Raw genomic sequence first — 16,434 nt, 5'->3', positions numbered from 1 at the left:
AAAAATGTAGGCGTGAAGGTTCGAACTCCCATTCAAATTTCGTTCCTTTTTCTACTAATAGGTTTTCCAGACTAAATTTATTAACATCGTTTAACAACGTTATCGAGCGGTATTTGTCGAAACAAAGGCTTCATTAGACTTCCGACAGTTGTTTGGGTTAAGACCCGATGAATGGGTTTTGAAAGAGCAGATTAAGCTCTGTTCAGCCTTGAGGAAACACCACCCATACTTAAACAGGAAGTGGAGAAAGCCATCATGTCTCAAAAATTAGATAAAGCTCCCGGACCGGACAATATATATAATGAGCTAATGAGGGGCACGCTAGAAGAAATATGTCCAATCCTAACGGATTTTTTTAACAGCATTCTAACCTCAGGCATGGTTCCAGATCAGTGGGGGGACTCGTACATAATTCTTCTCCATAAAAAAGGAGACAAGGACGATATTGGAAACTACAGACCAATAAGTCTTATATCAAACGTCTACAAGGTCTTTGCAAAAATAATCCTAGAAAGAATCACACAAACACTGGATGAAAACCAACCACTTGAACAGGCAGGATTCAGGAAAAACTTCAGTACCATTGACCACATCCACACAATCAAACAAGTAATGGAAAAATATAATGAATATCAGAAGCCCCTATACATTGCTTTCATTGATTATTCCAAAGCTTTTGATAGCCTGAATCACGAATACATATGGTATAGTCTAAGCGAACAAGGAGTGAGTAGCACCTACATAGAATTAATCAAAAACATTTACAAAAAGAGCAATAGTCGAATAAAACTCGAATCAAAAGGAGCCCCTTTTCCAATAAACCGAGGAGTCAGACAAGGCGACCCATTATCACCTAAGTTGTTCAATGCCGTACTGGAACATATCTTCAGACAACTGGACTGGGAAGCTTATGGCCTCAAGATCAATGGAAACAGTCTAAATCACCTAAGATTCGCAGACGACATAATCCTATTAGAAGAATGCCCAATTAAATTAAAACACATGATAGAGTCGCTAGCAGTTATGAGCAGTAGGGTAGGGCTAGAAATGAATGCGAGCAAAACAAAACTGATGACCAATACCAAAGAGATAAACATAGAAGCAAATGGAAACACCTATGAATATGTGAGTGAATATGTCTACTTGGGACAAATTATTTCCCCTAAAGACTCAATGGCCAAGGAAGTTAACAAAAGAATAGCTTGTGGATGGAAAAAGTACTGGTCTTTAAAAGAAATAATGAAAAACAAAGATATCAGTATGCACACTAAGAGAAAGACTTTCAACACCTGTATTCTACCATGCATAACCTATGGATGTGAGACATGGTCACTTACAGCCAAGGATAGAGAAAAATTGGCAAAATGTCAAAGGGCAATCGAGAGAAGTATCCTAGGAGTCAAGCTAAAGGACAAAATCTCAAATTCAGCGATAAGAAGTAAAACCAAGGTTATAGACATACTAAGTCGGATAGACCATCTAAAGTGGGGGTGGACAGGACACATGCTGAGATGCAAATTAGACAAATGGAGCAAACAAGTTACCCTATGGTACCCAAGAGACGGAAGAAGAAAACAAAAACATCCAAAAACAAGATGGGTAGATGAAATCCGCTTAACCTTGGGGCCTTACTGGTCCAGAGTTGCAGAAGACAGAGTACAGTGGAGAAGGTTGGAGGAGGCCTATGCCAAGAGGTACACCGAACTGCGGGACATTTTGTAGAAAACACGATAACATTTCAAAAAAAAAGCTTTTAAACCCAAGGATCGGAAACAAAAGGCTATATAGAAGCTCTGTTTTAGGGTAACATTTGGATTCAGAGTTTACCAGCGTCATTCCTGCAGTGTGCAGCGTTATAATATTGCTGCTGAGTGTGTGATGTTGCAAGTGTCGTAAAACTGGGCATCAAAATTTATTTTGATGAGACATTTAATATTTAATTTGACTGCTGTTATTGTGCAATAATGACCTGTAATATCAATGTGGCTAATTCCGTCATAGGGACTATTCCGTCCACTAGCGTTATTCTAGAAACAACGAACAACATTGATAATTTCGTCAACAAAGCAGCGATTGCTTTTAGTTTCAGCAATCAAAAGCGAATGGTTTATTATCCTACGATTGAAAATCAAAGAAATATACGCTTGTGGACGGAATAGGCCCTATGACGAAATTAGCCACATTGACCTTATACATAATTTATAAGTATGTCTCGGTAGCTCAGTTGGTGATGGGCTGATGATCCAGACTCATGAGTTCGAGTCTTGAACGAGACATTTAATTTTTCCAATTTTCATTTATTTCTAAGCTTAGCTTCGTTTAAAGAGGTTTCTGCTTAATACGAAAATGATCATAAAAAAAACACTTGGCTCTAACAGGCCATTGCGTACGTGCACCTGACATCAAAACGAAATCTTAATTATGTCAGTTAGGTATTAGTATCATTCATGAGTGCATTTCGCTCGGACTTGTCCGCACATGTACTAGTGGCTCTGTGAGCTGTAGACCTCGCGAGCAGAGTTTAAAACTGAATAAATGTATGGTTCCGTTGTTTTGAAGAATTTAGAGAATCTAATTTGACCATAAAAACTTAACTATCAATTGCTTACAAAATTCGGGAATTGGTTTAGATATGCGACCTGTAGAGTAGAACATATGGACATACGAAACAATTTTTGGCTAACAGGCCAATTCAAACTTACACTGATATCAGAAAGACATCTATCTAACTGATGTCATTTAGTTATCGTGCATTTCACTCGTTCTTGTCCGTACATGTATTGGCGCAAGCGAGACGCACGATGACTTCTAAATAACATGATAAAAATATCATCCCGATGTCAGTGTACGGTCGATGCCCCTTAAGTATACACGTCGCCATACTAATTGTATAGAAAAGTGGATAGAGTTAGACCAAGAAAAGTCTGAAGAGATTTCGACAGCACACGCAGTTCCAATGTTATTTGTGCCAGTGTCAAAATCTCTGCAGACTTTTCTTGGTCTAACTCTACTAATGTTAGGAAACCAACATTACCTTTGAATTAACCTGTAAACTGCAACTAAGAAGCTTCGTGCGCGAGTGTGGCTCATAATTTCCGAAAATCATTTTTTCTTCGAGGCAATTACTCCGTTCTCGTATTTTGCGTTGCCCATAATTTCCCGAAATCATTCATTCTCGGTAGCAATTACTCCGTTCCCATATTTTCCCAATGGTTTTCTTCCGCAATCGCCTATTTTTAATATTTTTAAATTAATCTTTTCCTTATAGTTTTCGTTCTTTTAAATATCTAGGATAATATTTTCTTGTTACTGTATGTTAATAGTGTAGTAATTATATTTGTTACTTGTAGGTATTTCACATACAACAAATATCAAAAACACTAAAATTAAAACATAATCTACAAAACTACAAGTAAAAAACCAAACGCTGTCAGCCAATAACTCTAACCTACCTATCTCTGGGAGCAGATTCGTTTTTAGGGTCATCAAAAAAAAATAACCCTAACCTACCTAAGGTTAGCTGGAAGAGATCCCTTATAAGGATAAGTTCGCCTTTGTACTTCCATTACTGTAATTTATTTTTGTAAACCTGTGTTGTGTACAATAAAGTGATTACTACTACTACTACTACTACTACTACTACCTATCTCTGGGAGCAGTTTCGTTTTTAGGGTCATCAAAAAAAAAATAACCCTAACCTACCTATCTCTGGGAGCAGTTTCGTTTTTAGGGTCATCAAAAAAAATAACCCTAACCTACCTATTTGAAAAAAACCTGGTTATTTTTACCACTAGCATTAAAAAAAAGAGAAAATATGGAGATAGAGAATATTTAGTTAGTGAAAAAAAAACTACTGGGATTAAAAAGAAAAGGGAATAAATTGAGAAAAGGAAAATTTAGTTTATGAAAAAATGTACACGAAAAATTAAATAAAGCGAAGAAATTCCACTGGGAAAAAATGAAAACGGAGTAATTGCCTCGAAGAAAAAATGATTTGCGGAAATTATGGGCCATTTTAGCGAGGCGATCCAAATTAAAAGGCTCAAAGTCTAACTAACATTATTGTTAGTTAGACTTTGAGCCCGGGAAAGCGCAACGTACGAGCAACCTACAGCTAGTTCCCTGAGCCCAAGGTCGACCACTACCCTAGGCAATGTTAACCCCTGCGATTTATGGATGGTGACCGCCCATGCTATAAACGTAAGTGGAAATTGACTCCTGGAACAGCCATGCCCTTGAACTAAAATCGCTAAAAAAATTTTCAAACAAAAACTCAAACGAATACGCTTACCTCGCGCTTCGCGGTCGCTTGATCAATCAGCAATACGATGTTTCAGTGCAAAAAAAAAATAAAAAAAATTGCATTTACTGGGGATCGAACCGGGTACCTATCCCATATCCTTGCTTGTAAGCGTCTTTCCAACTGCGCTATGATAGCATTTAGATGAGCTGACGAAATTTGGTTACTTATTCTCGAGTAAGAATTTAAATATCTTATCTAAAGAGAATAAAGTGTATAGGGGGCAGCACAGGAGCCGTCAGATCTTTGGCGCGAAGCGTAGATATGTAGTTTATGATTCCGATGTAGCCCACGAGATGGCAGAACCTACTATGCACAAGGAAACGTACTTACGAGAACGGTAGATGGTAGCACTTGCTTTGGCAATGTACATGTGCACATATGTTTCCGATTCAGGCCACAAGATGGCAGGCCCTCCAACGCGCACGGTCCCTATAGTGGGCGCGCGTGAACTATAGGGGGTACCATAGGAGCCGTCAGATTTTTGGCGCGAGGCGTAAATGTGACGTTTATGCTTCCGATGTAGTCCACAAGATGACAGAACCTACGATGCATAAGGAAACGTACCTACAAGAACGGTAGATGGTAGAACTTGTTTTGGCAATGTACATGTTTCCGATTCAGGCCACAAGATGGCAGACCCTCCAACGCGCACGGTCCCTATATGTAGTAGAGGGTTATTGTCATACTAAATTTTGTAGTCACAGTAAATTTACTGCCATCTTTCGATACAGGATTAAAATGAAAATGAAAAAAAAAATCAATAAATGTATATATGTATGGATAAATGATTTTTTTTATTTTTAGAACGCCATATGATTTTGACCCATGTTCTTTTACTGATATGAGTAAAAATTGTTAAATATAAAATGGTGTCGCCATCTAGACGAGCATAGGCCAAAGGTATGGCGCCGTATATTCAAGAATCAAATTTTCTTTAAAGCGCAAAAAGCCATCATCTCTTGCAAAAAATAAACGAATGCGCTTAGCCCGCGCTTGATAAATAAAAAATACGACTTTTTTCATTTTTTCAAAATAAAAAAATAAAATAAAAAACAACAATTGATACGAAATTTAAGTATAAAAAAATACAAAAAGTTATGTAGCAGCATACAATTACTGGGGATGGAACCAGGGACCTCCCGATGCAAACAAAAAAGCGAACGTTTGCAAAATGCGCCATGATAGTCTTACTAAAGCTGACGAAATTTAGCTACTCATTCTCAAGTAAAAACTAAATATCTAAATACCGCCGAAACCAGAGATACAAATTTTCTGAATTTTTGGCCATTTAATCTATAAACATATATCAAAAAGAAAAAACTCTTATGATATCGATACGACTATTTTTTTAGGCTCCAGGTATCGCGACTCCGCCATTTTTAAAAATTTCCAAAAACCGGATTGACAAAAAAATTTTATTTAGTCATAAAATTCGGTCACAAAATTTCACGAGAATCGGTTAAGAATTGCGACCTGTAGAGGAGAACATCCGGACATACGAAAGCAAAATGCCCGAGTCAAAACGTAGACCTTCGCTTCGCTTCGGTCAATTAGTGCGAGCGAAACGCACAAACGAATGATAACTAACTGACATCATTCAGATATCGTTTTGATGTCAGGTGCACGTTCGAATTGGTCTGTAAGTAAACGGAAATGACCTCTGAGAAGATAACAAGAATTCTAAGAGCATTTTTATAGTATTTTCCTTGAAGAGCCCGCCATTAAAGAGTGACCTTCAAGTCCTTTCATTTTTTCAATCAATCATTTACTTCAGACATATTAAGCCCATATTATTTGTTAGTAATATTTTTTTTGGAATTCCGCTTTTTTAACAATATATGTACCTACATTCAATTAATAAATAAATATAAAAAGGCACTTTTTACATTTAACTTCCTTGTAATCATATCCGACGGATAATATCTGGTCGGACAGTGTGAAAACGCTGTAAGAAGAAAAAATATTGTTTCTTCAATATCTATGTCTACAGGTAACTTTTCAACGGCTTCTCAAATACGGAGTTTTATTACTATCTTATGAATTACTAAGAGTTTATTTTACCTAAAAATACTCTTTATTGCACACCTCAATAAAAGAAAACAACACAAAAGAAAACAGAAATACAAGCAGAGGTAAACAAGAGGCGGTCTTATTTACATTGGACATATACTTATATATGTAGATTTGAGGCAAATAAATACCAACCTACAAAAAAAATAAAAAGTCTACTAAGTAACTACCGTAAAATCTGCCAACTGGGTAATTGTGCTCCAACACAATTACTATACGAAAACAATATCACTTTCTCATTTAAGTGTGCTATACGATATGATAGTACTGTCCACTTTAAATCGGAAAATATCAACATACCTACCACAATATTATAATTATAATTAAAATTAATTATTAATTCCAATTTTGCAGCAAATTTTAGAGCAAAGTAGGCACATTTACCGAAGGGAGCTGAAAAACGAAAATGGAAGAAGCTTGTTAACTGCTATATGCTAATGAATAGCATAGAAAAACTTTCAAGGCCGACCTTCAGTAATGAAGAAAACCTACGTACCTACAGTCGAGTTCATAAATATGTATACATTTCTTCACTCTAATCCATTGCAATAAGGTTTTACAAATTAATACATATTTATGAACGCGATTGATCCTGCCTACTTAGTTGCGCACTTTGCAAACACTATCAGTTTTTGATAACTCGATATTTTATGTGCTTTATAAATGGAGTAGGAAATTTTAATGATGTCCCAAATAAGGAAGCTGATTCTGTTTTATGAATTTGATATGTTTCAAATTTATTTTGATACGACCTTGATCGTGAGCACGAATCAGCGTTAGCGGTACACGAAATGCAAACAGTCATCTCATAAGGGCACTATTAGATGTCTGACAAGAGATCAAAAATGACTCCACGTGTATTGTGTCGAGCAACCTGTACTGCGCGCAGCTTCACAACGTCAAATATTGCAATGCTGCTTAAGAGGTTTAACTAGAATTTTATATTAGCCAATCAGAACTTTTATTCACTAATTATACTTTTTTAATAGCGGGTAGTATTCAAAGCTGATATATACGGCTCAAAGCTGACATCTGACACATATGCGCCAGATGAGTGTCAGTCATGAATGTTAGTCATTCACTCAGACCAGTGAGATATGGATCATCCTTTGAAGTCAAAATGTACCGAGAGCTTTGTCTATAAGTGTCCGGTCCTTATTCTTATTGACTTTTCTAACGCATTTAATACCGTTGACCATGACATTCTCCTTGCCTTGCTCAAACATATGACAGTCTCTGAAATAGCCCTTCACTGGTTGGGTGCCTACTTGCGGGGGCGCCAGCAGGCAGTCCGAGTTGACCGGTCTTTGTCTGACTGGTATGATCTGGCGACTGGCGTGCCTCAAGGAGGTATCTTATCCCCACTTCTTTTTTCCACCTTTATTAATTTTATTACACCTGACCTTCGCTGTTCCTACCATCTGTATGCTGACGACTTGCAATTCTACGACCAGTGCTCCGTGACTGACCTCCCAACTTGCATTGATAAACTTAACCTGGACCTTTTTCATATCCAGAAGTGGTCTGAGAGGTTTGGCCTCTTTGTAAATCCGTCAAAGTGCCAGGCTATTGTTATAGGTAGTTCCAAACAGCTTGAAAAACTAGACTTGGACGCACTTGCACCTGTAAGCTTTAACGGCTCCCCAATAACATTTAGTCAGAGCGTTAAAGACTTGGGTGTTCTTTTCGACAACACCTTGAGTTGGAGAGCACAGGTTACTGAAATCAGTCGTAAGTTCATGGGCTCACTTCATTATCTGAACAAACTGAAACACTTCTTACCGGTCAAAACTAAAGTTGCATTAGTTAACGCCCTTATACTACCCATTATTGACTATGGTGATGTCTGTTATCCGGACATAAACGAAGAGCTTCTTGATAAATTGGATCGCCTGGTTAATAACTGCATTCGCTTTATTTTTTGCCTCCGCAAATATGATCACGTTTCTTCTTTTCGCTCTCAGCTTGGCTGGCTTCCCATTCGACAACGTCGCAATATTCGCTTGCTTTCCACTCTTTTTTCTGTGCTTAATGATCCACTCTCTCCGGAATACCGCGTCCGCGTCCGCCAACTTCGCTCTTCTGGCAATATGTCTCTGTCCATCCCTCCTCACCGAACCGGGTTAATGTCGAATTCGTTCACTGTGCAGGTGGCGCGTCTTTGGAACGGACTTCCTTTTAACATAAAAAATGCGCCTAATAAGTTCGCTTTCAAAAAATCCGTACGTGCTTTCTTTGCTAGCAGAATGAAAAAATCTTAGTGTATTATTAGTTTCATAATATGTTTCGTCGTTATTTATATATATATATATATATATATATATATATAGGTATAATATATATATATATATATATATATATATATATATATATATATATATATATATATATATATATATATATATATATATATATGTGTATAGTATAATGTATAGGTAATTAATATGTTATTCGTAATTTATTGATTGTTTTTGATGTTGTAATTGTAGCACCGCTCACAATCTCTCTGCTTAGCCTTAAGGTTGACTGGTAGAGAATGCCTTATGGCATTAAGTCCGCCTTTTGTACTATAAGGTTTTTCTTTTGTGCAATAAAGATTAAATAAATAAATAAACAAATAAATAAATAAGTATATTCTGTCGCTGCATAAAGGACATAGGTATTAAGGCATTTCGCTCGCACTTGGTGCACCTCCCCGCACAATGCACATACGATGCCTTATAAGATGACTCAAGGTCCTACCAAATATAAAATGTTAAATCAGAATTAGCCTCTAGGTAAACGGGGTGTCTCCTTGAATGATAACATTAATAAATCACTGACAGTGATTAATGAACCACTTTCAAGGTGGCGTTTAAATTTTAAAAGAAAATGTCCAAACTAAGAAAATTAGATAATTTTCCTGAAGACGCCTCATTAGGTCGTTTCTGTCATTATTACTACAAAATACTGAATCATTTAAGGTGCAGTAGGGTCAGAAAACGAGTTTTACAAAAGTCGTAGCGCTTTTCTGGATCACAGTGTACGGCTGCCATAAATTTAATAAGCAATGTTGAAGCCTTTGTCGAGGGACTGAGGGGCTACCGCGAAAACCGAAATTCGTAAATTGCGGGGATCTTACTCTTTTACTCCAATGAAGGCGTAATTAGAGTGACAGAGAAAAATGCCCGCAATTGACGATTTTCGGTATTGGCGGTAGCCCTACTGTATCGATTCGAATCCAGTTTTTGACTTTCGCTCCATAGAAAATAATCACAAACATAGGTAGGTAAACATAGGTCTAAAATATAAAAATTTGTGACAAATTGTGCACAAAAGCTAAAAATATGATAAATAGATTTCTTTATTTCAAGATAAAAATTACACTTTAAATTTGCATCGATGTCAAAATTCTGTTATGGTGTGTATGAAAACTGCATCTAAAAATCGGGAAATACCATGTTTTTCTTTGAATTAAAAAGAACTCCACAGATGTAAGCTGGTAGTTTTTATCAGGCTTTTTAATAATAATAATCGTCGGTGCGAATAAAAAAAACGTCATGCATTTTAAGCTACTTTAATGCGTGCGTGCGAATAAAACAAACTGTTTATTTTCCTGTTTGTAATATATTTACTGCACCTGGCTTTTTTTTTCTAATAGATCAATGGTTTTCACATGATACTCATGAAGAAAATAAAAAGTTTTCTTAAATTTTTACAATATTAATTATTTTAACCAGAATTTCGCTACATAGTGACTTAAATTTGGTTCACTTAAAATCGTCATGTGTGAAGTTTACACATAGCCATTTGTTGCCACAGTAACGTAGCATGAGAGATAATACATAGCGGATTTTAGGATTATTTTAATGTCGGGTAATCCACTCCACAATAAATCGCCTTGTGCAACATTATCGCCATCACCCTCGACGGAAAACAAGGCATTCGTTATGTGCCAAATAAATCGCATAGCTATTTTTTTGTACAAATGTTGTTCTGTGTTCACATAGCGGCCTACTAGCCTAGCGGTAGTGACCCTGCCTACGAAGCTGGAGGTCCCGGGTTCAAATCCTGGTAAGGGCATTTATTTGTGTGTTCATCACAAATATTTGTTCCTGAGTTATGGATGTTTCTATGTATATAAGTATATGTCGGCGAAGTTCCACTATGCGCATGGTCTGCATGGTCACCGGGTGGTAACCAGTTCTCATGACCATCCATTAGGTTAGGAGTAGTAACGAAGAAATAGACGTTTCACTTGTTAACTCACTTTTATTTACGAGTATAGATAGCTCTTACACAATCTAGGCTTAGCATAAGAATGAATCGAAACAAAGGCATGCAACCACTTAAATAACCTTTTCAACCCTACCCCTCCAGGTGGGACTACCTGAGATCACGCCACACCACCTGCGCTACAGTTGTTTATCAGTACAACTCCCATTTATTAATATTTCCGGAATCGTTTCAAAATAACAATTAATTTAATAAAAATAGATATTTAATACATTAATTTTGAGATTATTTTAATTAAACACATTCAGTTTATCATATCGAAATTATAATTAAACAGTCAATTGACTGCTTCCTTTAAATCAAATATATTTTATATTTATTTGCAACTATCGATTTAAATAATAAAAATCTAATTAAAATTATTTAAAAACATACATTTAAACAAACATCAAGGATTGCCGCCCACACGGCCATTCTGCTCCAGCGCGCTCCCTGCGCTGATCCTGGCATCACCCATCCTGGGATCTAGCCCACACCGGCATCACTCAACATAGAGATCTAGCCGTCAAGACCGGGAAAAAGGAAACGCGTGGTGGCCAGCCAGCGTTATAAGGAAGGTGTTGTGGATAAGGTGGAACAATGCATAATAATATCTAATTAATTAAACCACGTTTATTGGGTCTCGGACTGAGAGCAGTCTTCATTTTGAACACTGCTACTCGTCTCATCCACCGCCCACACGGCAGACTCGTCATCATCATTATCAAATGGATCTGTCTGTCCCGTAGGAGCAGGTCTTAAGAAATCATGGCTAGCGATCTTTTCAGTACTTCCACGTAAATTGACATGTTTTAATTTATAGCGGTCGTTAGGTAGTATTTCCAATATCTCCATGGGGCCCTCGAATTTTGCACCCAGTTTGGTAGTATGTCTTTCATGACGACGCATCAAAACAAAATCTCCCACTTTGTAAGGTTTGACCCGCGCTTTACCTATATCAAACCTCAATTTGTCTTGAAAAGATCGCTCGTCCATCCTTTGCTTACAAACATTTCTAACAGAAGTAAGGTCCTCTATAGGCTCATCATCGTCAACTTGGAGAAGCTTGATAGCGGGTGGCAAACATTTTTTCCCTAGCAACAGTTCTAATGGACTTTTACCGGTACTTTTAGAAATCGTACAATTAATTGCTAACTGTAGATCTTGCATAGCAGAATACCACGGTTTATCAAGCTCCACCACTGACATATTATCTTTTATTATTTTCATAATACGCTCTGCCTGACCATTTGCCCTACTAGCGCCTTTAGCCACAACGTGATGTTCAATACGAAATTTATTACAAAATTCTTTAAACTCTAGCGACGTCATACTTTTATCTTGATCTGTTATAAGACGTGCCGGGGTACCAAATATAGTTATTAATTCCTGAAAGCTTTTTATAGCGGAATCTGTTGTACGATCGTCAGCATAAGCTAGATGAACGTATTTGGTAAATGCGTCTATAAAAACAAATGCATACTCGGCCTCACTTCGGGTCCCATTCATACGTCCAGTTATGTCCGCATGGACGGTATGAAAGGGCACAGCCACTTTATCAATGGGATGTAGAGAGATTTGCCTAGCTCCAGATACGCCCTTTCGAACTCGGCAACTGACGCAGTTTTCTATAAATTTGCGAACTAATTTGGACATATTAGGGAACCAGTATTGTTCTCTAATTTTGGCTAATACCTTTTCCCAGCTAAAGTGTTGAAGTGTTGAGTGATAGTGAGCAATAAGATTCCATCGATAACTACATGGGACAATAATAAGTTTCCGTGTTTTGTTATCAATTTGAACTTTTCTTCTGAGCAATTTGTCCTGTAATATAACGTATGTATTGGCTATATCTTGAGGTATAGAGTCTGAATTCAGCTGTTCTACGATATTTTTAAGTATGGGGTCGCGTTTTTGTTCTATAAGCAGCCAGTTATGGTCAAGAGTGGTAACATTGGCTGAAAATCGCAAAGGTTTTGATTGTTTTGGTGATTTGTTAGATTCACGGGTATCTACAGGATTTCTACTGAAGTAATCTGCGTGAGCCAATCTTTCACCCTTACGGTATTCAATCTCAAATTCATAGTTTTGTAAAAAGGTCCACCAGCGGTGAACTCTAGGCGTTAACTCCTTTTTGTGTCGAGACGCTTTAAGTGAATTGCAATCAGTTATGACTTTAAATGATCGCCCATATAAAAAATGACGAAAATGTTTTATTGCCTTTACAACGGCCAGCGTTTCAAGTTCATATGAATGATATTTACTTTCTGCGCTGGTCGTTCTCATACTAAAGTACCCAATAACGTGAGCTTCTTGATCTCTTTTTTGAATTAAAACGCCGCCATAGCCGAGAGAACTGGCATCCGTATGGAGTTCGGTCGGCAAATCCGGATCAAATATCGTAAGCAAAGGAGAAGATGTCAAGCGACTGATTATCTCTTTTCTAGCCTGTTCTTGACGCTCTGTCCAGTTCCATGGTACGTTACTCTTGGTAAGTTCATAAAGGGGAATCATAATCTTTGAGAAATTTGGTACATATTTCCGAAAATACCCAGCTAGTCCATTAAACTGGCGCAATTCTTTTATGTTTCTGGGTACCGGGGAACTGGATAAAGCCTCAATCTTTCTAGGACTGGGTTTAACGGTCCCGTTTTCTACAATGTTCCCCAGATATTCGATTGAAGTTTTCAAAAAAGTACATTTAGAAACGTTTAATGAAAAACCGGAGTCAGTTAATCGTTTTAGGACAAGATCAAGGTTGCGCAAACCTTCTTCAGGCGTTTCAGACATAATAAGAATATCGTCAAGATAGACTAAAGCAATGTTATCTTTATAGTCGCCTAGTGCTTTGTTTATGGCGCGCTGATAGACGGAAGGCGCATTGCAAAGGCCAAAAGGCATACGTAAATACTCGTATTGTCCATCAGGGGTCACAAATGATGTCTTTTCGATCGAGTCTTCAGCAATAGGAATCTGATGAAACCCGGCGGTCATGTCAAGACGTGTAAAGTAACGCGCCTTTCCTAACTTATCTATCTGATCAGCAATCAAAGGCAATGGAAAGTGGTCTCTTAAAGTGTTAGCATTCAGCTCACGAAAATCAACGCAAAGGCGATCAGAACCATCCTTTTTCTTAACTAGCAAAATTGGACTGCTAAAAGGTGAAGAACTTTCACGAATTATTTCATTGCTTTTGAGATCTGCAATCATTTCCTTAACCTTTTCGCGCTCAGTAGGTGATAATCTATAAGGTCGACGCTGTACAATTTTGTCAGGGTTTTTAAGTCTTATTTTCAATTCACCGGTATTTACTTTAGAAACGCGATTTCCAGTCGTAAAGCTGTCTTTATATTTATCAACAATATCATGTAATTTTTTAAGTAAATCAGTATCTTTTACGTCAGTATCAAAAACAGGCTCAAGACATGATTCTTTTTGTGTGCATTTGCTTATTAAGAAATTGCGTTTCACTGAAATTTCATCTCGTGTTTGAGTGACACTAAGACCAGGTATTTGCAAAAGGTCAAATCCAATTATGATATCATCTTGTATCTCAGTATCTTCAACAACATAAAACTCTAACTCGACACAAGTACCACCTATTTCTACCGTATTAGTAATGGTCTGTCTTGAATCAAATGGGTGCTCACCAGCACCGAAAAAAGTGGCATTAACAGCCTTTCTCTTCCCGGGAATCGAACCAGAGAAGCGTTTCCGCATCAGTGAACAATCAGACCCAGTATCAAACAAGCAAGGATAAGTAACATCACCTATTTTAACTGTAGTAGTACTACGGGCCCTGCCGGAAAGATTGCTGCAAAGGTTTACTAACTTGTCTGAATTCGACCGTTCATTTAACATTTTACGAAAACAATTCTTTTCAACATGGCCCTTTTTCTTACAATATTTGCATTCAACTGATTTAGTATCAGTAGGTGCTTTAGACTCGCTACCGACGGTGGGGGAGTTATCAGATCCGGAAGAATTAAGCGCCTTGCAATCACGAAAGCGATGACCAGGTTTATTACACCTATAGCAAATAGTAGACGAATAGTCTGGTTTAACACCTACTTCAGTGGGGCGAGCTTTCTTAGAATTGTTATTATTATTCATTTTTTCTAGTGTATCGAATTTGCGTTTACGGTATGTCTTCAAAACAGATACTAGTTTAGGCAAAGAGTCAGGCGTACTTCGTAATAATTCAGATCTAATATGTTCAGGATAAATACCTGTGATAACAGCATCCACAGCATCGGCATCATTCGCTTCCGGCCGCACGCGCTTGAATAATGTCCAAGCTGTAGTGGCGTATTCGGCGTAGCTCGCTGCTTGGTCCGACGTGTAGTTGCGCCACTTCTGTACATCATCAGCATACCGGAACTCCTTTGAGAATGTCTTGATTATATCTTCCTTCACCTGATCCCAAGTAGTTGAATGTAGAGACCACGTGTCGGCCCACACTTTTGCTCTTCCTTTTAACTGAAGTATGGCTTTCATCCGTGCTTCTTGAGGTGATATAGAGAAGACGGAAATGGTTTCATCGACATTAGCGCACCAATCTCGAATATCATGAGATCGTACATCCGGGTCGAACGGGGGTAGGTAGAAATTTCCTCGTTCACGGGGTAGCGCCGGCTGTTGTGGATTAGCGGCAGTGGCAGACAGTGCCGCATTAACAGCACTTGCTGCTGCTTGCTTGGTGACTGTGGTTACCAGGCTCATCACTTGGTCCATGGTAAAAGTAGGCTCAGGTTGAATAACCGATCGTCGACGCCCGCCTAGTATAGGGGATTGTGATCCCACCGCTGCTGTCGGCGAAGTTCCACTATGCGCATGGTCTGCATGGTCACCGGGTGGTAACCAGTTCTCATGACCATCCATTAGGTTAGGAGTAGTAACGAAGAAATAGACGTTTCACTTGTTAACTCACTTTTATTTACGAGTATAGATAGCTCTTACACAATCTAGGCTTAGCATAAGAATGAATCGAAACAAAGGCATGCAACCACTTAAATAACCTTTTCAACCCTACCCCTCCAGGTGGGACTACCTGAGATCACGCCACACCACCTGCGCTACAGTTGTTTATCAGTACAACTCCCATTTATTAATATTTCCGGAATCGTTTCAAAATAACAATTAATTTAATAAAAATAGATATTTAATACATTAATTTTGAGATTATTTTAATTAAACACATTCAGTTTATCATATCGAAATTATAATTAAACAGTCAATTGACTGCTTCCTTTAAATCAAATATATTTTATATTTATTTGCAACTATCGATTTAAATAATAAAAATCTAATTAAAATTATTTAAAAACATACATTTAAACAAACATCAAGGATTGCCGCCCACATATACATATATATACCGGGTGTAGCCTGTAACACGAGCAAATAATTGAAACATAGATTGTACTCCTCAAACAATTACACTTTTGTTCAGCAACTTTTAAAAATTATGAAGTATTTAGATCCCTATTTTTCATACAAAATAAATATTATCTTCAATGGACGCCATCGCCACGCCATTATTATTGTGATTGACGTTGCTTGTCACGCCTTAAACATAGCAAAATTCGCAATACATTGCGTCTTAGAATAAACTTTAAAATGTATTAAAAATCAAACTACAAGTTATTTTTAAAAGTAGCTGAACAAATGTTGGTCAGTATGAGGAGTACAGCCTACGGTTTAATTTTTTGCTCATATTACAGGCCAAACCCGGTATACAGCGTGATTCCTGAGACGTGAGCAGGACTAATCCTGCACACTCAGTAACTGATAATTGATCGATCACC

The 16,434-nt window shown here is 37.6% G+C and overlaps 1 protein-coding gene across 1 annotated transcript; it reads right to left on the bottom strand.

The window, feature by feature from the left end:
* Positions 1–11,260: 11,260 nt before the first annotated feature.
* Positions 11,261–15,747, bottom strand: LOC134793913 (uncharacterized). Its single transcript, XM_063765627.1, has 2 exons — positions 13,396–15,747; positions 11,261–11,721 (listed from the first exon to the last, which is right to left on the bottom strand). The coding sequence occupies exons 1-2, from the start codon at positions 15,506–15,508 to the stop codon at positions 11,261–11,263; spliced, it is 2,574 nt and encodes an 857-aa protein (XP_063621697.1). The 5' UTR covers positions 15,509–15,747.
* Positions 15,748–16,434: the final 687 nt, after the last annotated feature.

This window comes from Cydia splendana, chromosome 9 (assembly GCF_910591565.1).
Source record: "Cydia splendana chromosome 9, ilCydSple1.2, whole genome shotgun sequence".
Classification (NCBI taxonomy): Eukaryota; Metazoa; Arthropoda; class Insecta; order Lepidoptera; family Tortricidae; genus Cydia; species Cydia splendana.
The sequence above is the reverse complement of the archived record's forward strand: the minus strand, read 5'-3'. Positions and strand labels throughout refer to the sequence as shown.

What these genes read in the sequence shown, in the direction of transcription:
- LOC134793913 (XM_063765627.1), bottom strand. Translation starts at nt 15,508, where the DNA reads ATGGATGGTCATGAGAACTGGTTACCACCCGGTGACCATGCAGACCAT. An exon ending in GTCTGAAACGCCTGAAGAAG is followed by an intron (nt 11,722 to 13,395) that starts GTTTGCGCAACC and finishes AACTGTTGCTAG; the next exon opens with GGAAAAAATGTTTGCCACCC.